Source organism: Cibotium barometz, chromosome 7 (genome assembly GCF_041138505.1).
Source record: "Cibotium barometz isolate CiBa-2024 chromosome 7, ASM4113850v1, whole genome shotgun sequence".
Taxonomy (NCBI): domain Eukaryota; kingdom Viridiplantae; phylum Streptophyta; class Polypodiopsida; order Cyatheales; family Cibotiaceae; genus Cibotium; species Cibotium barometz.
Window position 1 is genome coordinate 55,486,125 of NC_141052.1, and position 23,433 is coordinate 55,509,557.

Below are 23,433 nucleotides of genomic sequence, written 5' to 3' on the forward strand. Positions count from 1 at the left end.
TGGGCCCCCTTGATGTGTTGCACATCTATTGGTAAACAACTCTTATGTGCAATGTTCAGGAAAAGATTGGTTCAACTTGGAACTTGTTCAAAAGCCTTCTGAAATTGGAGAAGGAAAAAATCTTCCTCGAAATTTTCAAGATTGAGGTATAATTAGAATAAAGGGTGAAGAAAAAAGGCATTTAAAGCTCCCTACAATTGAGTTATAATTAGAATAAAGTGTGAAGAAAAAATGGCATTTAAAGCTCCCTACAATCTCTTGCAGAAAATAAAAATAAAAATAAAATTGTCCTCTTCAACCCATGGTGAATTTTCCCCCAAAACCTTGCAGCTCCATAGGGCGAGATGGCCTAGTGTGAACACTAGACAGCCAAGTACATAAAAGAGATCGATTATGAAATAAGTGTATAAACCCCTACTCATGAGTCATGACAGCAACTGACAACTGATTGATAGAGGGCCATCATGTCAAGGACCAGGAGTTTGATCTCTATATTTAGAGCTAACTGCATGCTAATAATGGGCTTAATTAAGCGTTAACTATTAATCAAGCTCAAGCCACGGCGAGCTTAAGTAAGGAGTCACAATGCGAGAGAAATGGCAACTGCAGTGGGTGGACTAAGAGAGAGGGTACCTCAACACATACTCCACACAGGACTGCACTGTGGAGGCAGCCTCCCTGGAGCGAGACCCTGGAGGTAGGAATCGGTGCTTTTGTTGTCACTTTCTGTAAATATCAACAATGCAGGAGATTCAATCAGAGGCATATTTCTGGTTGTAGCTAAAAAATAAAAGAAGAATGTTTTGTAGGCTTAGTTTCCTTCTTCTAAGAAGACCAGTTGAGAACACCACGAACTCCCCTGGCTGGAACGGGCCAGAGGTTTTTGGGGGGGGGGGTGGGTTGTGTGTTTTTAATTTTTGATACACCATAGCATAGCGTTTGTTCTTTTGACTCAACAGATTGGATTAAGTTGTTCATGTATGCATGTGTGTATGTATGTATTGAATATATATCTATAAATTGCTATCTAGAAGCAATAATGCACGTGCACGTGTGTGCATGTGATCTGCCATGCAGTACAATTTCAATTCTATGCAGCACATGGGTCTACAGTCATGCAATGGGTTCTAGTAACTCTCGAGTCATGGTTACTCCAACTGGCTATGTATAGTGAAATTATGCATCACTCACAAGTCAATGATATGCTCTCACATCAATTTGGACCAGGACATATATTTTGATAATTTAGATTCTAAATTGTGATTGCTGGATACATCGGATTGGGATCCTTGACATTAGTTAGCTTATCTTCCTATCCTTGGGTATGTTTATAGCCTTTAAGCCCATGGTTGGGTTTAGGAGCGTAATGTGAGCTTGTTTGGCTAGTCCATTGATGTTTTACTTGCTCACTATGATCATGTGCTGTTCTAATTCTGGCAGAAACATCTATTGCCCGTTTAATAGACGCAAGCAAGAGCTGAAAGATCTCCACTGTCAAGAAAAAGGCATATCAAATATTCAGTTGAGCAGCATAGCATTCTATAATCAGAAAGAAGTGCTACAATCTATCTGGAAGGCCCAAACGATGAAGACGGCTCTCTTATCAGTCATAGACGGCAAAGATCCAATGGTTGCAAGCAACAAGCAAGAGCAAAACGAAGTTGCCAATGCCCAATTACAGGAGTTCGTTTACAAAACAGAGAAACAATCATTGCCACGAGCTTTGAATGCAGAAGAGAAGGAGAAAGTTGGTAGTGAAAGGGTTGAAATTGACTCCAATGTGGACAGCTTGAGGAAGGTTGAGGTAGTTTATACAAGAAGATCTAGGAGGAATTCGGTAGCAAAACAAGTTGTGAAGGAGAGTTCAAGTCATGTGAATGATGGGGAATCTCCCAAACTTTCAGCAGCAATGGCAGAGGATGTTCCTTTGCAAGGGAAAAATCGCATTGAGAAAGTCGCCATTAGTGATTCAGGTAAACATTCCCGGAAAAGGAAACTAGCAGTGAAAGCTTCTCAACATATGGAACTAGAGACGGCTACAGGTTCTGAGAAGCGCGACATCGACATCGTCGTCAAGAAAGAGGACCCTTGGACATTGCTGGTTCATAAGAAGGCCCTATCTGAGTGGAGTGCATATAACCCAGCCACCATGCGACGAGATGACCCTCCGAACAGCTCTTTGAAGCTTCTTTCCTGGAATGTTAATGGTCTTCGGGCATTGTTGAAAGGAAAGGGGGGCCAAATGCCAGGAAGTCCCATCTTGGAGCTGGCTCGAAAAGAGAACTTTGATGTGTTGTGCCTACAAGAGACAAAACTTCAAGTCAGTATAAAAGTTTGCCTGATGGGTTTCATATGCGTACTAATGTGTAATGTGTACATGTGTTGTCTTTACACTCGGAAGTATTTGGTGGATTTTGGTCTCGTTTCATCTTGTTATACACGGACAGAATGCTGAGGTGTGAAATTGAATGGATTGAATGCAGGAAAAGGATGTCATTACAATCAAAGAGTCCCTCTTGCCAGGCTATGAGAATAGCTTTTGGAGCTGTAGCACAACAAAGCTGGGCTATTCAGGAACAGCAGTTATATCAAGGGTAGGAAATTACACCCATATAATTCGCTAGTACGATTTTTCATGTGTGTTGTATGACCATTTACACGGTTTTCTAACCTTCATGTAGGTTGGGTAGGTTTTCAGTTTGTTTCTGTGGGTTTGATGCAGATCAAGCCCTTGTCTATAACCTACGGACTTGGACTCCCAAATCACGACAATGAAGGCAGAATTATAACCCTAGAATTTAGCAATTTTTACCTGGTGGCTGGCTATGTTCCTAATTCGGGGCAAAAATTAGAAAGACTGGTGAGATTCACCTATATAATGAAGCCTTTTTTTTTTTTGGGCATATGAAAGCAGGGGGTGGTTTGCTTGTGGAAATGCAGATAAGGGGTGTTATCTTGATCAGTGGCATTTGTTTCTAAGATGTTTGTGACTCTTTTATTGTGATGTCAGGCATACCGGACACAAGATTGGGATTCATCTCTAGGAAACTTCTTAAAGGCAGTTTCCAATCTGTCACAATGAAGAAAGTTGCAATTATTTTTGTTTTGTGCATGTCACGTGCACACTTGAATGCATGCCTTTTCTCTTTATTTGATTATTTCATTCCCATATCAAATTTGTAATGAATTGCCTTCTTTTGAGATTAGGAGAGATACATGTAGTTTACGTGCAGGACTTGGAAAAAAGAAAACCAGTAATTCTGACAGGGGATTTGAACTGTGCACATCAAGAAATTGATCTCTATAATCCAGATGTAAGTCTCTCTCAAAAGCTTTTTGTTTTTGTTTCTTTCCACAGCCACCTCCCCCCCCTCCCCACCCCCCCCCTTCACCCTCTCCTCCTCCTCCCTTCCTTCCTAACCCACCCCAACTTTCCCCCCCACTCACATGCATGCTTGTGCATGGGCATGTACATAGGTACACAGATTTCTGTGCCTTCGCTCTTCCTCACCTCAAACCTAAGAACTAAGATAGTATGTTTGCAATTGTACATATGTGCGAGATCGCGCGCATGTGTGTGTGTGTGAGAGAGAGAGAGAGAGAGAGAGAGAGAGAGTTATATTAAACGTCTTCAAAAGACCCAATGGGTCTATGAGACTAAAGTGATGCAATAGTGTCCATGTAATCTCATCATGGTTTAAAAGAAAAAAAAGACTAGAGCTAGGAGAAAGAGAAAAGAAATGTTTATTAACATCTTTTTTTTTGGGACCAATAATTATATATATATATATATAAAATCAGCAACAAGTTCATTACATCGGCATAAAACCTAGAGAGTGACACCCACTTATCTCTAAACCCACACCTCTATTCTCCATTGTTTAACAACTTAAATAACAAATTCCATCTATCATCCTCATTTACAAAAGAGGATTGCTTCCAAGACACTTTATAATCCAGCAAAATACAAGCTTCTGTAGTGCATCCTCTAGGAGTTTGCTTTTCCAACACCTCTCCCTTGCTTGGCTAGATCTTTATAGTGGGTCTTGTCCCCATTGGGTTCTCTATGAAGGCCATAAAAGTATGTCTTATCTGCTTCTCTTTCAAGTACCATCTTCTAGTCTTGGGACCAAACCTCAGTTGTTTGGGCTTCACATCCAAAGACACCTCCTTAGTTCTGCATACAAAGCCCTAGTTGAGCCTTCCATCAGCTTGACCCCATTAACCCAAGCCTAGTCTTCGATCCAACAAGATTCATCAAAGGTAGTAGAGCACCATCCTCCGTGAATCTGAATCAACACCTGTCCCATTAGATCCCTTTCCCTTGTAGAGAAATCATACTCTTGATGTAGTTGATCTAATTCTTTCCAACCCACCTCAGACACATCCCAACAATAAGCTAGCTTTCTTAAGCCCCTGTTGTTCAACCTCTTTGCAGAATGAGTATCCAAAAGCCCCAGTGGTCGGTTAAACTTATGGGACCACCATAGGCTTAGTCTAAGCATTGAATTTCCTGAGGCCCTAAAGCTGCCATCCCAAACCATTAAGCTCAAAACATCTTTCGAATTGCTACTCAGCCTCTTACAAAGGGAGGATGCTATCACCTTTAAAGAAGTATAAGAAAACAATTTTTCCTTCCAACCCAAACCCTCCCAGCTACCTTTAGATAAAACCAAGGAGACCTCTACTAATTCTTTTATCATGACAGTCCATGTTTTATCTCGAGATAGACATTTTGGAAGAAATTGAGCCACCCTTGCCAGAGTCTGAGTAGGCAAATGCACAATGCCAATCCCCCCTTCACTCCTTGGCATAGCTAATTTATCCCAAGCCAGCCAAGCTAAGGCTTTCCTGGTGTCTTTGCCATTCCTCCACAGAAAGTCCCTTACACAGGACCCAAGATCCTCTTCCAGTGACTTTTACCAAACTTTGGACATAAAAACATTACATAAGCATTCAACACTGTATTACAAATCACCACTCTGTCATGAAAAGGAATTCTGACCCCTTCCCATTTCCTTATCTTTGCTAGGAATCTGTCTAAGGCCCAATCAACCAGCTGTTTATTTGTGACACCAACCCCAAATGGAACTTCCAGGTTTCTTACAATTTGTCCTCTTTTAACAACCTCACATCCCCACCCTTGCAGGAGGTCAAAGTGATTATCTTTAGTCAGGTTGATGATCTTGGATTTTTGTATATTACATCTTGAACCAGAGGCATCTGCAAACTCCTATATAATGCTTAAGGCCTGTCTCATATTTTCATTGTCAGCTTTCAGAAACAACAATGCATCATCGGCAAAGCACTGGGTGACTAGATGCTCACTGTACCTCAATCTCAAGCCAGTGACAATGCCTCTTGAGCAAGCATCTTCCAAGGCAACAGTTAGTGGGTGTGAAGCAATAGCAAACAGTAGGGGGGCAAGTGGACAACCTTGCCTTACAGATGTAACACGCGGAAGCTTTGGGAGTCTTCTTTCAGCCCTAAACACCACTTAGAACATGCTGATGCAAAAACGCAGACAGAAGGGAGAGTAGAGAGAGAGAGAGATAGCTGGAAATTCCATATATTCATATGGTACAAAAAGGTACCCAGTCTACAGCCCTAGGCTGCCTCATATAATAAGGTGGAATACACCAAAATACTCCTAGTCTAAAGACCCAACTCAAAAGGAGTTGAATGATCTACTCAATGAGCATATGCGCCTATTTATAGGCCTTTGGACAAAGGAAGTACTGGCCGACTGGGCAATAAATGCAACTTCGCCTCACGACTTGTGCCCCTCCTGTAGCCGACAGCTTTCCTTGTAGCCGACAGGACTTCTGGTACAGCCGACAGCATCCAACTTGCTCTTCTACGCATGACTGGTCCCCTGGGTCCTTCTCCAAGTCCAACGCTGGCCACTACTGCACCTCATGCTCCTAAATTCTGGTTCTTATCATCTTTTTCGTGCTGCCCTCTCTGGATTAGCTTCTGAAAATGTCCATGGCAATTCTTGCACATGACAACAGATCTATTAATGGCAAAGCCTCCAATAATTCTACCATTCAACAAAACATTAGAGAGGCTTCCCTTAGTGAGAGTATAGATGCATGATGCCAATTTGGGTCCAAACCCTAACTTCTCCATCACTCTAGCCACAAAAGACCAATGCACTCTATCATAGGCTTTTTCCAAATCCAGCTGAAGCGTAACACATTTTGGTTGGGTCTTCTGGGCAATATCTTTTCCTAACATAGTAACAAAAATATTATCATAGTTGACCTTTCTTTAATGAACCCATATTGCCTCTTGGATATTTTTTTTTGTAACACCGGGGTGACTCTGATAGCAATGACCTTAGCCAAAAATTTTTATATCACTGTTAACAAAGTGATTGGTCTCCACTACATCCGTGAAGTTTGACTCCATCCATCAATCCCCCTCATGTGTAAAAGAGTCTAAGATCCTTCGCATGCTACAGAAACCAGAAGATACGCAATCCTGCCTCCCAAAGAGTCCTCTGCAAACATGAGCTCAATAGCCTCATCAGAAAGCTCCCGTCCAATCTGGTATCCAGCAACCAGATCAATGAACCATTCTGCTTCCGAGTCAAGGAGGCATCATACTGCTCACAAGGATCAACAACTGTTACGGTGGGATGCCAAGTCCTGGAAACCTGCTGAAGACCACTCGAGGCCTTTGGAAACCTGTAACCAACCCCCTCTAAATCCGAAACCACAAAGCGTGGAGAATGTGCAACATCCACCTCCACCTGCAAGTAATCAATTGCCACCTGCCTGGCCTTCTGATAGGTCCCCATGGAAAGAACCTCATCTACAGGAGTTTCTTTGTCCCGAATACTACAAGACATCAGAGCATAGGTTACCTATAAAGTTTCCTCTGATTGACGAACACAAGAACTACCAACATCTGTACACTACTGGAAAGTTCCTGCCAACTGCTGCCATCAACTGGCAAGCCATCCACCATCTGGTCCGGGAAAGCCTGCTCTTGCATCTTATCCACACTTATGTGGCCATTACGAGACTGCCACTCATCACAAAACTGAGGAGTGCTGAAAGTTTGTAAACTCCATTCTCCACTCTGGCTTCCCAAACTACCTGGCCTGTTGATTTGTCTCGGAGAGCAACAAAATGCTCATCAAACTCCACCCGTATGCTAGTCTTGCAAACCTGATGCACTGACAACATGACAATAGATGAAAACCAAGTGATGGAACATACAACACCTGGGAAAAATGCTTCCCCCCTCTGCCATCGGGAACTATCTCCAACCTGCCCTCACTGTGAACTGGGATAGTGGATGTATCCCCAGTAAGAATGTGACCAGAATAGCTGCAGAGATCTTGTAAAGCCGAACGGGAAGGAGTCATGTGCCTGGAAGCACCAATGTCTAGAATCCACTCCCGAGTATCCGTAGCGGAGAGTCCTCCAACCTCCTCCCTGCACAAAGAAGATGAAACGTCGGTGTCCATAACCTCCAGGTGCACAAAAGCTGGAGTCTTCACGATTGCTGTTGAGGATTCTGCACCCTTCTCGGTGCTCCGCTCGGGACATTGCCTCCAATAGTGGCCTTTCTCGCCACAATCATTACAGGTCCTCTTTGCCTTCAGTTTCTTGCGGTCTGAGTCGGACTTCTTCTCAGAAGACTTCTCCGGTGAAGCCTTCCCTTTGCCCTTGTTGTTACGGCCTTTCGACCGTTGGCCAGTTAAGGCCTCCGAACCTCCGCCCTGTGGAGGGTTCGTGAATCTTTCCTCCTGGTCCAAGACCATGGGCACAAGCTCCTCCCATGTGATGGTGCTAAGCCTGCCACTGGTAATCAACGAAGAGTAAAATGCTGAGTACTGAGAGGGCAAATGCGACAACAACGTGATGGCCATATCCTCCGATGATATCTCTTTCCCAGCCTGGAGAATTTCCTGTTGAAGAGCTTGCAGCTTGTTGATGTGCTCCCGCATCGTCGATGACTTTGCAAGATTCGTGTACTTCCAAGGAGATCCTCTTCATGGGTGATACCTGTCACGTGCATCCCGCACTTGGATGCCACGTAGACATATGTGTACAGAAGATGCAGGACCTGGGATGGTGAACTGGTCCCATGTGAGCCCAGTCCGAGACGAGTCAGCCAGGGATCCATCTCAGTCGTCCGAGGTCAGGTGTGCATTGTCCTACACATGAGTCCAAGGTTAGGTGTGCACTGTCCTGCACATGAAACAGTGCCGGTCTGCGCTGTGAGTCTCCCTCTGGAATGATGTCAGTGATTCTGTGTATCTGGTATGGTACCGGATGCCAGATCACTGAGTAGTTAGTTAGGGTTTGCGTTTAGAACAAGGGGCCAGTCCATAGGGCTACCCCGGGTCTTTGTGTGGGCATGGGGATAGTGTGGAACCACCCCCATGAGGGCCAGGAAGGCCTTGGCTGAACCCACCAGCCATGGAGGGGCTGTAGGACAGCCCTAGGGGCAGGCTAAAGGCAGACATTCAGGAGATGCAGCCTTTGTATGGCTGTAGGTCAGGTATGGGGCAGCCCATACAGGCTGCCCAGCACTCAAGATGTTTGCAAAAGCATTGTCCAGCCATCCAGAATCAGGCGCATGATGCCCAGCCAATTAGGGAAAAATGTGCAGCATTTTATGTTTTTTTTTCAGCATTAAATGCTGAATTATTCAGCCGTGGGACATTTTATGCTGGCCGCCTGGTTTAGAACTGGCCGACTGCTATTGTTGGAGTAGTATAAAAGGGTGAGCCCACAATCCCATCATTTCATCTCGATTTCACCAAGAGCTCAAGCATAAAGGGGCTAAGAGCTCAAGCATAAAGGGGCTATTCCCAGCCAAGAAAGGTCAAGGTTTTTTGTATTTTCTTTCAGATTTACATCATTCTAATAAAGCAAATACACCATCCGTGGTGGGGACCCTACAGAGGGTATTTGGGACCAAATACTGTGTCCTCTCTCTCTCTCTCTCTCTCTCTCTCTCACTCGCTCTATTTTCTGCACTTCTTCATTCAGTTTGTGCGTTAATTCCGTCGCGAAAAGAGTGCTGATTTTTGAGCATTGAAGTTACCGATTCTTCTCCGAAGCTTCCGCATGTTACAGTGGTATCAGAGCCTACTTCAAGTGCAAAGATTCAGCAAAGAAACCAGAATTTTTTCTCGCTCGTGTGGTTGGTTTTCAGACGCCGGTTGATTCCCCCTTTCGGAGTAACTCCTGTCCCTCGAAGGACGGTTGGTTTTCAGCCTCCGGAGGCCTCCGGACGTCTCCCACGCAGATAGTGGATGGTCAGATTGGGTTCCGGAAAGGAAGTGCATTTTTTTGCTATTGTGAGCTTCGACAACGAGAGAGACCAAGAACCATGGGACCAGAGTGCACCAGGCAGCCCAGCTAGGGCACCAGGCTTGAGTGTTACAGATATGTTCCAGCAGATGATGCGAGCAATCGCAGACCAGACAACCAAGTTGGATAAGCAGGAGGCGCAGATCTTGGCCGTGGAAGAACGTACCCGTTCTCCAGCATCGCGTTTTCCATCTCCTCCTCCCTCCTTCCGTATCCCAGATTCCAGATCCTCGACATAGGGACCCTTTTGCGAGGTCACAACCGCAGCCGAGCTCTTTGCTCGAGTTGCAGATGCGTGCATTGGAGATCCGACAATGAGAAGATGAAGCCATGCCACGCGTGGAACACGAGCGTTACCTCAAGGCTTTGGATGCCAGATTGACACCGGTGGCGCCCTCGAATCATTTTCCTGAGAAAATGAACTTCAGTAAGTATAATGGTAAACTCGATCCCACAACTCACTATTCATGGTTGCATCAGTTTGAAGCTTACTTTGCCACAGTTAGAAAAACAGATACTGACAGAGTGATCTTAGCTAGTTGGTACTTGGAAGGTGAGGCCGTTCCTTGGTGGACTCAGTGGGCTCATGCCTACACCAGAGTAGGTATGGTAGCTTATGTGTGGGACGAGTTTGTCTGCGACCTTAAGCAGTGGTTTCTACCGCCCCACTACCTTGAGCGACTCGAAGACGAGTTCAGGGGAGCGTGTCAGAACGCGCAACCAGTCCTTCAGTTTGCCAATAGAATTTCGACTTTATGTTTGCAATTAGGCTTATCTGATACGGACAAGAAAGGGCAGTTTTTGTATGGCCTTGACACGCAAATCCAATGGGAGGTGCGTATGTTTAGGCCAGCCACCTTTGAAGACGCACTCTCGCTTGCGCAGAGTGCAGAGTGCAGAGATGAAACATAATGGTGGCAAGCTCAAGACTTTCCAGTTGGCTTCTCCCAGGGCTACCGCCTCGGGGGGCAAAGGCCAGAACGAGACGGGGTCTTCCCCAGGACAGAGCCCGCTCCAAGAACTCGAACAACGCGTCTAAGCTTACTCCAGACCAGAAAGCGGAGGCAGGCAAGACAGGTGGCAAGTTGAGTGTTGAGGAGCTTTCTGAGTACAAGGAGGAGGGTAGATGTTTCTTTTGTCATACAAAAGGACATACTTCTCGGGATTGTCCTAAGAAGCCTCCAAAGCCCACCGCCGCTGTCTCCACAGCTTGCGTGGTGAGCTCAGCTCCCACATAGACCCCAGCGGCTACCCCTAGTTCTTCAAACCTCGGTGCTTCAGTTGGAGCAATTATTAGCCGGGAGCTCGAAGATAAGCAAAAGGGCGCCCATGACCAGGAGTATGAGCGCAACGAATTGCTCAAATCCTTTGGCTACATAGGTGTCCAGAGAGTCGTTGTCTTGTTCGACAGCGGCAACACGGAGGATGTGGTCACGGAACAGGCTGCTAGGCGTGCCCGTTTCGATCTGACTTCGGTGGACAAACAGGTTGAGGGTTTTAGCATAGGCATGACAACGAGCGTCAAGTATGAAGCTCTAGGTGCTAAGTTAATTATTCAGGGCATAGAATTTGTGCGTGATTTTATGGTTGCCTCTCTTGTAGGAGCAGACATAATTTTGGGTATTCAGTGGTTTCACAAGTTTCTTCCTGATGTCAAGTGGGACAAGCACACGTTCCAGATCAATCGTAATGTGTCAAATGCCCCAGTGACCATTAAGTGTGAGCCAAGAATTTCGAACTTTCCGCTCATAAGCCACTTTCAGGCTAAGCGAGTAGTCAGGAAAGGGGCACAGTGTGCGATGATTTACATCCAGACAGCCCAGACGGTGGCCAGTGCTTCCGAGAAGTACTCGGTTCTCCTTGAAAAGTTCCAAAAGATTTTCCATCGGGACAGCCTCCCTCCCCAGCTCCCCCCGTCCAGACTGGAGGACCACAAGATTGACCTCCTCCCAGGCTCGAAACCCCCGAGCAAGTTTTCGTATCACCTTTCCAAGGCAATGGAATCGGAGTTGGACCGCCAACTCTAAGAATTGTTGCAATCTGGCTTCATCTGCCCCAGCGTGTCGCCATTTGCAGCACCGATCTTATTTGTCAAGAAGAAAGAAGGGTCTTTCCGTTTGTGTCGATTATCGTGCACTCAACAAGCTGACTATCAAGAGCAGGTTCCCGATGCCTCGAATTGATTATATTCTCGAGAGGCTAAATGGAGCAAAGGTGTTCTCGAAACTTGATTTAAAGAGTGGGTACGACCAGGTGTGGATTGTGGAGGGGGACATCCCCAAGACAGCCTTCCGTACGGAATGGGTCCTCTATGAATTTATGGTCATGCCATTTGGCTTGACGAACGCCCCAGCTACATTTAACCGCATGATGATGCGTGTTTTCTAGGATTTGATTGGAAAGTGTGTTCATATTTCTGGACGACATACTGGTATTTTCAGCTATGGTTGAGCAGCATGACAATGATGTGGAGAAAGTTCTTAAGTTGTTGGAAAGCAACGAGCTCTACGTCAATGAAAAGAAGTCGGAATTTTATTTGTTCCAGGTGCATTACTTGGGATACATAATTAGTGCTGAAGGCATTCGACTTGATCCGGCTAAAGTAGCCGAGATTGTCAACTGGGAAGTACCTCAGACAGCCTATGACATTAGATCATTTGTGGGTATATGCCAGGCATACTCCATCCACATCGACAAGTTTTCTGACCTCTCGGCAGATCTCACCGATCTGCTAAAGGGAGTGAAGACAAGAAGGCAAAAGATTCGAATGACTGCACAAGCGTTGGAGGCATTCAAGAACCTCAAGGTGGCTTTATCAGAAGCGCCTTGTTTAGCACTTGCCTCGTGGGACGAACCATTTCAGGTAATCACCGATGCGAGTAACATCGCAATTGGAGGTGTATTGCAACAGAATGGTCATCCAGTAGCTTACATATCTCATAAATTACTGCCCGCAGAGAAAAACTACTTAGTCCATGATCGTGAACTCCTAGCAATTATACAGGCCTTGAAACATTGGAAACATTTTCTGTATGGCCGTGACTTTGAGGTTCGCACTAACCATCAGGCATTACGCTGGATTCAGACAATGCCAAGTGCATAGTGGAGTGATCGACAACACCGCTGGAGTCAGATATTCCAGCAATTCGGTGGTATGATTGAGTACCTTCTAGGAAAGGCCAATCCAGTAGCCGATGCTTTGAGCAGGAAGGGACAAGTGACTACGATTCAAACCACTAGACTCGATCTTGTTGGTACAGGACTCGATGACATGAAGCACACGTACGCGGATTCCGAGGAATTTGGTACACAGTGGGAACAGGCATTGGATGCCACAAGACCATGCCACTTTTTGATACGTGATGGTTGGTTTTTCTACAAAGGCCGACTGTGTGTCATGAAGTCATTCAGGGCAGCTCTTCTCCATGATGCCCATGACGCCGTTACAGGTGGTCATAGGGGCATGAATTCGACTCTGGAGAAATTGGAATGGCAATACTATTGGCCAAAGATGAGGCGAGATGTGTTTACATATGTACAACGTTGTGATATTTGTCAAAAGGTGAAAGCTCCTCGTGGGAAGAAGATAGGGTTGTTACAGCCCTTGCCAATTCCTGAGGGTCCTTTCCAAGACATTTCCATGGACTTTGTCACGAATTTGCCTCCCAGTCCGAGTAAGCGTGATACGCAGTGCTTAACTATTGTTGATAGATTTAGCAAATTTGTTATGCTTATTCCTTGCAGGGCCAATGTGACCGTCGAGGATGTTGCCCAGTTGTTCATTCGGCATTGGTACCCGGTTGGTGGGATTCCTAGGACCATAGTGTTGTTAGAAGTCATTTCCTGTCCAGTTTTATACACTAGGGCCTTTGTTGTGGGTGTGCCCGCCCTTATCAGGTGTTTTATCATTTTTCCTCACTCCTCGCATTTTTCCCCTATTTTTTTCCATTTTTCTGTGGCTTGGGAGGCAGCCCTGAGTTGGCAGGAGGATCCATTTGCTGGCCGACTACATCAGATGTGTGTACTGGAGCTGGCCGACTGTAGTTGATGCAGTCGTGGACCCTCAGAGCTGGCCGACTGGCTGCATGCTGTTGGCCGACTGTAGATGCAGTCGTGGAGCCTTTTTCAGCAGGCCGACTGCACATGTGGGGGCATATAAATAGGCCCCCACCCCCATACCACTCATTGTATCATATTCGGGATCGTCTTGTGTATATCAGAGCAGAGTTACACGCCTACATCTCTCTCTCTCTCTCTCCTGTGCTGTTTTTCTGCATGCCTTTTTTTCTCTTGTGTTCCCAGATGTGGTCATCATCTCCGTTGCGTATTCTGACATGGTATCAGAGCAGAGTTACACGCCTACATCTCTCTCTCTCTCTTTTGCTGTTTTTCTGCATGTGTTTTTTTCTCGTGTTCCCAGATCTGGTCATCATCTCCGCTGCGTATTCTGACATGGTATCAGAGCCCTAGGCTCTAGATAGGTCTTGGGATTTGTGTGAGCAAGAGGGGGACTGTTGTGTGGCTGATTGGTGGACTGTTTTGGACTGTTCGGGAAGAGGAGAAGCAAGAGGAAGGCGGGCTGATTTGCTGGACAGCCACTTGCAGGTATTAGTTCTTCTTTGTTCCCACCCACCCACCCTTTTCAGAGGACATCCCCACAATGGCAGATCTGTTTGAGATGGCCGAGAGACATGTGAAGATCCCGACACTCCCCACGTTCCTGGTGGACTGTCAGTTGGACGGGAGCAACTACGGCATATGGAAGGTTATGATGGAATCTGTTCTGGAGTCCTACGACCTCGCTGATTTCGTCATTGTTGGGGTTCCATGGCCGGAAGTTGAGGAAGGGGAGTTACCGTCGACCTGAAAGGACCGGGAGGCTCAGACACACATGTGGGATCGTGTCAACGCCAAGGTCCGTTCGTTTATCTTTCTCAATTGCACGCCACAGGTAATCAACCATGTAAAGCATATGACGCTGGCCAGAGGTATATGGCAGCATTTGGCTTCTCTCTACAACAGGGTATCGCCCATGAAGAGGATTTCCTTGGAAGTACAGATGCGGGTTATGAGCCCTGCAAAGTCGTCGACGATGCGGGAGCATATTAACAAGCTGCAGGCTCTTCAGCAGGAAGTTCTTCAGGCTGGGAAGGAGATATCGTCAGAGGACATGGCCATAACGTTGCTGTCGCACTTGCCCTCTTCGTACTCAGCATTTTACTCTTCTTTGATTACCAGTGTGGCAGGCTCAGCACCATCACGTGGGAGGAGCTTGTGCCCATGGTCCTGGACCAGGAGGAACGATTCACGAACCCTCCTCAGGGTGGAGGTTCGGATGCCTTAATGGCCAACGGTCGAAAGGCCGTAATACGGGCAAAGGGAAGGCTTCATCGAAGAAGTCTTCTGAGCAGAAGTCCGTTACTGACCGCGAGAAACTAAAGGCAGAGAGGACCTGTAATGATTGTGGCGAGAAAGGCCACTATTGGAGGCAGTGCCCCAAGCGGAAGACCGAGAAGGGTGAAGATTCCTCAGCAGCAATCATGAAGACTCCGGCTTTTGTGCACCTGGAGGTGGTGGACATCGATGTTTCATTTTCTTCAGGCAGGGAGGAGATTGGAGGAGCTCCGCAACGGATACTCGGGAGTGGATTCTCGATAGTGGTGCTTCCAGGCACATGACTCCTTCCCGTTCCGGTTTACAGGATCTCTGCAGGCTTTCTAGTCACATACTTACCGGAGATACGTCCACTATCCCAGTTCACAGTGAGGGCAGGATGGAGATAGTTCCCGATGGCAGAGGGGGAAAGCATTCCTCCCAGGTGTTGTATGTTCCGGCACTTGGTTTTCATCTGTTGTCAGTGCATCAGGTTTGCAAGGCTGGCGTACGGGTGGAGTTTGATGAGCATTTTGTTGCTCTACGGGACAAAGCAACAGGCCAAGTGGTTTGGGAAGGCGGAGTGGAGAATGGAGTTTACAAGCTTTCAGCACTCTCTCTCCCAGGTCCTTAGGTTTGTGATGAGTGGCAGTCTGGTAATGGCCACTTAAGTGTGGATATGCTGCAGGTGCGGGCTTTCCGGGACCAGATGGTGGATAGCTTGCCAGTAGATGGCAGCATTTGGCAGGAACTTTCCAGTACTGATGTTGGTAGTTCTTGTGTTCGTCAGTCAGAGGAAGCTGAACAGGTCACTTATGCTCTGATATCTCATAGCGTTCGGGACATAGAACTTCCAGTAGTTGAGGATGTTCTTTCCACGGGGACCTTTCGGAAAGCCAGGCAGGTGGCAGGTGCTTACTTGCAGAAGGAGGTGGTTTCTCCAGGCTTTGTGGTTCCGGATTCAGAGGGGGTGGTTGACAGGTTTCATCAGGTTTCCAGGACTTGTTTTTGCACCGTAACAGGTGTTGATCCTTGTGAGCAGTGTGATGCCTTTTTGACTCAGAAGCTGTATGGTTCATGGATCTGGTTGATGGACACCAGATTGGACGGGAGCTTCCTAATGAGGCAGTTGAGCTCATGGTTGCAGATGTCTCTTTGGGAGGCAGGATTGCGTTTCTTGTGGTTTCTGCGGCATGCGAAGGATCAGGGACTCTTGTACACAGGAGGGGGATTGTTGGATGGAGTCCGACTCCACGGTTGGAGTGACTCGGTTTGGGGAGGAGATCCGGACACGAGGAGGTCTACTTCAGGCCCAGGAGCAGTTTTTTGGAGCAGTAGGAGACAGTCATCTTTTGCCTTGTCGAGAATAGAGGCAGAGTACCGGGCTGTTTGTGATGCTGCTTGTGAGGTGGTGCGGATGCAGAGGTTGCATTGCAGGTTTGGGCTTCCACTGGAGGAACCCATGGTCATCCAGAGGCACTTTGTTCGTGAACAGATCGTTGCTGATGACATCTTGCTAGAGTTCTGTTCGACGGAGGACAGTACGGTGGACCTCTTCACGAAGTCGCTCTCTCAGGATTTGCTCAGGCGGCACCCCAGCTCCCTGTTGTTGGTTTCACAGCCAGGAACTGAGAGGGGGTGTTAGAAGTCATCTCATGTCCAATTTTATACACCAGGGCCTTTGTTGTGGGTGTGCCCGCCCTTATCAGGTGTTTTATCATTTTTCCTCACTCCTTGCATTTTTCCCCTATTTTTTTCCATTTTTTTGTGGCTTGGGAGGCAGCCCTGAGTTGGCAGGAGGATCCATTTGCTGGCCGACTACATCAGATGTGTGTACTGGAGCTGGCCGACTGTACTTGATGTAGTCGTGGACCCTCAGAGCTGGCCGACTGGCTGCATGCTGCTGGCCGACTGTAGATGCAGTCGTGGAGCCTTTTTCAGCAGGCCGACTGCACATGTGGGGGCATATAAATAGGCCCCCACCCCCATACCACTCATTGTATCATATTCGGGATCTTCTTGTGTATATCAGAGCAGAGTTACACGCCTACATCTCTCTCTCTCTCTTGTGCTGTTTTCCTGCATGCGTTTTTTTCTCTCGTGTTCTCAGATGTGGTCATCATCTCCGCTGCGTATTCTGACATGGTATCAGAGCAGAGTTACACACCTACATCTCTCTCTCTCTCTTGCTGTTTTTCTGCATGCGTTTTTTTCTCTTGTGTTCCCAGATCTGGTCATCATCTCCGCTGCGTATTTTGACAAGTGTCTGCCTCCTAGTCCGAGTAAGCGTAATACGCAGTGCTTAACTATTGTTGATAGATTTAGCAAATTTGTTATGCTTATTCCTTGCAGGATGTTGCCCAGTTGTTCATTCGGCATTGGTACCCGGTTGGTGGGATTCCTAAGACCATAGTGTCAGACCGAGATGCCAAGTTTACCAGTCATTTTTGGAGGGCATTGTTTGATAACTTTGGTACTAAGTTGAATTTTTCTAGTACATTCAACCCACAGACGGACGGCCAAACAGAGATATACAGCCAGTTGGCCTTTGATGTGCTGAAGTGTTATGTCCACGATCAGCAAGGTAAGTGGGAATCATATTTGCCCTTAGTTCAAGCTGTTTTGAATGATTCTTTTTCTTCAGCTATTGGTAGGACTCCATATGAGGCAGCGTTTGGAAGACCTTTCCAGTCGTTGTTGACCAGGACTTCGTCTTCAATACCGGAGGCGAACAGAGTGACAGAGTCTTACCAGGAGACTTTAGAGTCAGTAAAAGACAGATTGGCTAAAGCGCAAGAGGCCTACACACGACAGGCCAATAAAGACCGAAGGGATATGAAGTTTTCGGAAGGGGATTGGGTTTATCTTCGGATTATGAAGCAAAGATTGAAACAGGTGGGCAAGCGATGCCCAAAGTTGTCTTTGAGCAGCTTCGGACCTTTTCCCATCAGGAAAAAGATTAATGAGGTGTCTATGCAGTTAAAGCTACCTCCGAGTTGGACTATGCACGATGTGTTTCACGTCAGTTGGTTAAAGCCATACGCATGTCCAATCCCTTCAGAAGTCAAAGACGAAGCGGAACCAGATATTGTTGATGAAGCAGAAGTTATGGTTCCAGAATAGATCCTTCTGCACCGTTTCAAGCATGGCTCAGGCCCGAAATCCGGCGTTATTGACGGATTATTTGGAGGCTATGCAGCTTCCGTCAAGTTAAGCACAAGGGGATGTCACGTGCATCTCGCACTTGGATGCCACGTAGACATATCTGTACAGATGGTGCAGGACCTGGGATGGTGAACTGGTCCCATGTGAGCCCAGTCTGGGACGAGTCAGCCAGGGATCCATCTCAGTCGTCCGAGGTCAGGTGTGCATTGTCCTGCACATGAGTCCAAGGTCAGGTGTGCACTGTCTTGTACATGAAACAGTGCTAGTCCGCGCTGTGAGTCTCCCTCTGGAATGATGTCAGTGATTTTGTGTATCTGGTATGGTACCGGATGCCAGATCACTGAGTAACTAGTTAGGGTTTGCGTTTAGAACAAGGGGCCAGTCCATAGGGCTACCTCGGGTCTTTGTGTGGGCATGGGGATAGTGTGGAACCACCCCCATGAGGGCCAGCAAGGCCCTGGCTGAACCCACCAGCCATGGAGGGGCTGTAGGACAGGAGCCAAGAAGGTGCTAAGCAAAGGGGTGAAGGACTGCAGGTCAAGGGCAGGGAATTCCTAGCCAAGAAAGGCTGTATTTTCTTTCAGATTTACATCATTCTAATAAAGCAAATACACCATCCGTGGTGGGGCCCCTACAGAGGGTATTTGGGACCCAATACTGTGTCCTCTCCATCTCTCTCTCATTGAAGTCACCGATTCTTCTCCGAAGCTTCTGCATGTTACAATACCCTGTTATAGAGAGAAGCCAAATGCTGCCATATACCTCTGGCCAGTGTCATATGCTTGGTATGATTGATTACCTGCGGTGTGCAGTTGAGGAAAATGAAATAACAGACCCTGGCATTGACACGATCCCATAACTGTGCCTGTGCCGCACGTTCCTTCCGAATCGAGGGTAACTCCCCTTCCTCTTAACTTCGGCCGTGGAACCCCAATCAGCAAGGTCGTAAGACTCCAAAACAGATTCCATCATTACCTTCCATATGCCGTAGTTGTTCCCGTCCAACTGACGACCCACTAGGAATGTGGGGAGTGTCGGGATCTTCATGTGCTTCTCAGCCATCTCAAGTAAATCTGCCATTGCGGGGGTGTAATTGAAAAGGGTGGGTGGGTGGGTGGGTGGGAAAAAAGAAGAACTTAAACCTGCAAGTGGTTGTCCAGCAAATCAGCCCGCCTTCCTCTTGCTTTTCCTCTTCCTGAACGGTCCAAAACAGTCCACCAATCAGCAACAAAACAGCCCCCCTCTTTCTCACACAGTTCCCAAGATTTATCAAGAGCCTAGAGCTTTGATACCATGTCAGAATATGCAGCGGAGATGAAGACAAAATTTGACAACACGAGCAAGTGCACTGCAGAAAAACACAGCAATAGAGAGGGAGAGAGAGAGGTGTGTAACTCTGCTATATACACTAGGAATCCCGAAATACTGAATACAAAGTGTGTGGGGGCTAGGGGCCATTTTATATGGCCCCTATGATATAGTCGGCCAGCATAAAAGGCAGCCGACAGCAGCCTGAAGACACCCATCTCCAGTCGGCCATTACTTAGGGAGAGTCGTGGAGAAGCAGGGGCAGTCGGCCACCACCTGGATCAGCCAAGAGCCACAGGACAGCCTCCCACACCGGAATAAAATGGGGAAAAATATGGAGAGTGGGGAAAAATGAGAAAACACCTAAATCGGGCGGGCACACCCACAACAGAGGCCCTGGTGTAAATATACAGACAGGAGATGACTACTAACATTTCTCCCCATTGACCAAAATATCCACCACCAAAATCCTACCATTAGGGTGATTAGCTATAATGGTAGGGTTCAAATGACTCTTAATCACACACATTATGCCACTATAGCGCGAATTCACACCTCCGTACAACACCAACCAGTCCCTAAACCTATCCTTCCTGAGCTTTGGCCCCAAAAAGATTATGCTCCTTGACTGCATATACAGACAACCCCCACTCTTTAACTATTCCCCAAAACAAAGCATTTTTCTTTTTGTCTTTATTGCCTTTAACATTCGAAGTACAACCGGAGAAGTCCTTACAAAAACTCATGTCAGAGCTGTTTTTGGGACCATCTCCTCCTCTCCTCCCCCTTGAGTCTGCCCCTCTCTCACTATCCCCTTCCAGGCCTCTTCAACTTACCAATTAAACTTCTGCAGTGAAGAGGTGCCACTATCATCCTCACCTAGTGGGCTATACGGATTTGAATATAGAATCGGGCTTAAGCTACCCTGATATTTCTCCGCTGTGACCACCTTCCTTGATTGGCTCGCCCTCTTTCTAGCTTCCTCCTTTGTTTGTTTAAGATTCAGTTTCCCCTTTGGCTTGATCCACTTCCCCCCCAAAGACCCTTCCTCTTTTTCAGAAATTTTCTCTTTACCCTTCCCCTCTTCTCCTTGATCATCACAAGGTTGAACCTCTTTAATGCTGTTCTCCCCCTACCTCATCTATAGGCTTTCCCTCGCCTTCCGAGATTTCGGACCCCAGCCAGGACACAGTTTCTAGCAATATGACCAAATCCCCCATACTTAAAGCAGGCACCCGGGAATGGACCGAACTTCAGACCTAGGTCCAACTTGCCTAGCTCACCCAAATCAATTTCAATTGACTTAGGAGTCTCTATCTTGGTATTCCACGATATACACACACTATTAGCCTGTCTACCCCCCGCGTCATCACCAGGTAGATATAGCACCGAACCCAACGTTCTAGCAATATCCCTAAGGGCTGGCCCAAGCCAGGGAGGGAGAATATTTCAACCCAGACAGGACACGGGAATCCCGATACACTGGCAAGGGGATCAAAACTGTGCTGCCAACGTGCAAAGAACGCCTGGTCTTGTGCGTAATGCTACGGGTCTGGAGGCGTGGGATGAAGAAGGGCTGGAGCGTACAAGACCTGGGGCAACAGGAGGAAGCGGGTGAGGTGGCGGGCAGAGAGGAGGAGGGCGGCAAAAAGATGAGGAGGGAGACGGGTACAGAGGGTGGCAGGTGGAGGAAGCAGGGCGGTTGCACAAAAATAGGGTGGACAGAGTCGGAGGGACAAAGGCCTGGCGGGGCAGAGTGGCACAGGGTGTAGGAAGGGGCTGGCACAGAATTGCGCATAAAAAGGAGGGGGGGGGGTGGGGGGGGGCAACCAGCGTGCGCAGGGGAGATTCAGTCCATCGCTATCGTCTAAGAGTCAGTTCAGCATTGCAATTGGAAATGCAAAGACTCTCAGTTGATTTGGTGCTCAGTGGCCCATCTCCGGAGCGTCATGACATTCATACAGGATCCTTTTCCTAATCTCAGCATGAAGAGAGAACAACAGAATAAAGAGATCCTGTATATTTTATGTACAAAAAATAAGATACAACAATATTTGTGCAAGTACAAAATGATACTGAAAATGTCAATGTCTGATCTCAGCCCCTGATCTCAGCCCAAGCACTGCTGTAGATCACCTTCAGATCAGCCCCAGTGTAGAGAAGTCACTACAATTGCATAGAAGATATGAGATGTGGGACTGAATATTAAGCCCCTCATATAGTGCCCATGTTGTGGAGTTGGCCAGCACACGTGCTGTCGGCCTGCAGTAAAGGTCCACAACTGATGTAAGTCACCAGCCGGCTGCACTTTGGCCAGCCAACTGCCAAGTGAGATCTTGACCTGCAGGCTGCTGCCCACCATGTGATCTTACAACTCTGCCATGTCACATATATCACACAGGAAAAGCCTACCAAGAGAGACCAAAATCAGATCTCCTTGTTCAGCCAAATTATTGTTGTGTATATTGGATATACAACTTCTGTACCAGTGCATCGATGCCTGAAACCACACCATGGATCTCTCAATTGAGCTTGACCAAGGAGTGGTCACTGGCATACCAATTTTCGTTAGGGACTTGAGGGCCCACATTTATGTAGATATGGTGTTGCACAAGGCAACCACAAGATAAAGATGTGTATGCTTGTGTAATGCAAAGCATGCATTACTTCAAAAATGTGTGTATTTGCATGCTTGCTACACAATGTCATCATGCACAATCTGTATTTATAATGCCGTTAGGATCATGTGAAGGGTGTTGCATGGTGTCTAGAATGTTGATGTGTGAGAAATGACTTCGTACATTATGTAGATTTGCAAGAGATTAGAAACCGGCATCATACCTACTAGTAAGTCCAAGAGTGGGGTGAATATCATAAGCACAAGCTCCTCCGATTCCATGACCTCACCCCATGTTAGAAGAGTGCAAAATCTTGCTTGTTTGCCTGTCAATGGATGGAGAGAGAGAGAGAGAGAGAGTCACAGCAGACGCTTTTGCAGGGAAATCGGAGGAGTGCAGGATTCACAGATGAAGAAAGAGCCTCGTTTGAGGATAATTTTCTTAAAAGAGGTCTGGTTGACACCTTCAGGAGGCAACATCCCCATGCAGTGGCCTACACGTATTGGGGTTATCGCACTGCAGCACGGCCAAAAAACCAAGGTGAGCTTTTAATTTTGTTGTTTTGAGGAGGGCAGAGAGAGAGAGAGAGAGAGAGAGAGAGAGAGAGAGAGATTCTTTGTTTAGTGCGGATGGTTAACACTCTTTTTGCCTATGTCTCCAGGTTGGAGACTGGACTACTACTTGGCATCAGATGCGCTTCTAGAACTAGTGTATGATTCCTTCATCCTCCCAGACGTGGGGGGAAGTGATCATTGTCCAATTGGCCTTATTTTAAAGGCTTAATTTCTCTATGATAATGGGTGGAAATGACAATTGCCCCGATCAAATCCATCTTGAAAACTTGATTTTGCTACAACGTAGAAGCCTTGCACACCTATACAAGTTCAACAATTTTCCATATTATGTAGCTTTCTTTTTTGCTATAAAAAAAGATAACTAAAGGCAAGGCGGTATTTTTAAAAGGGCTCAGGAGCTAACCAACTTTCATGACTCTGGAAATATTATGAGCTGCTGGGAGGCTGGCACATTTCCCTTTTGCTCACTTCAAGCCACCTTTTTGTTGCCGCAGAGAGTTACATGAAGTCTCCAAACATGATATACTACTCTGTATATATTTGGAGAAATGGTGAAGTCTCATATTATTTTGTATCACCTTCTACATACCTAATTGTACAGCATAATCACCCACAACATGAAAGTTGCCAAAGTTGCTTAGTAAGGCTGTTGCAACTCAAACCTATGCTACAGAGTGAAGACATTTCACATGATAAGTTCAACACATACTTGTTCCTGTTGTAAATTGACACGATGTATCTTCTAACCCATCAATCTTATAAAGACAAATCTGTAAACCAATATTGTGTAATCAAATCAAGTACCCTCAAAAATCAATCCTTATGCAACAGTGGTTTCATATAGTGCACCATAGAGTAGGGTGCATTATCACAGTACCAATGATCTAATGCGTCAACCTCAGCTTCATCAAGGTATCAGTCTTCAATATCCCTAATTTGTCAAACAAGCTCTATAGTAGCCCCGGCCTGTCAAAGGGAGGTTGTGTGTTCAAGCCTACCCAACGACATCTCCTTTCAGTAACCAATCATGCGCAAAAAAAGAAACTCAATTTTTTC

General features: G+C 46.6%; 1 protein-coding gene across 1 annotated transcript; it reads left to right on the plus strand.

Moving 5' to 3' along the window:
* Positions 1 to 403: 403 nt before the first annotated feature.
* Positions 404 to 23,153, plus strand: ARP (apurinic endonuclease-redox protein). Its single transcript, XM_086800818.1, has 8 exons — positions 404 to 697; positions 1,441 to 2,320; positions 2,484 to 2,594; positions 2,723 to 2,860; positions 3,011 to 3,058; positions 3,234 to 3,314; positions 22,183 to 22,342; positions 22,464 to 23,153. The coding sequence occupies exons 1-8, from the start codon at positions 597 to 599 to the stop codon at positions 22,583 to 22,585; spliced, it is 1,641 nt and encodes a 546-aa protein (XP_086656944.1). The 5' UTR covers positions 404 to 596; the 3' UTR covers positions 22,586 to 23,153.
* Positions 23,154 to 23,433: the final 280 nt, after the last annotated feature.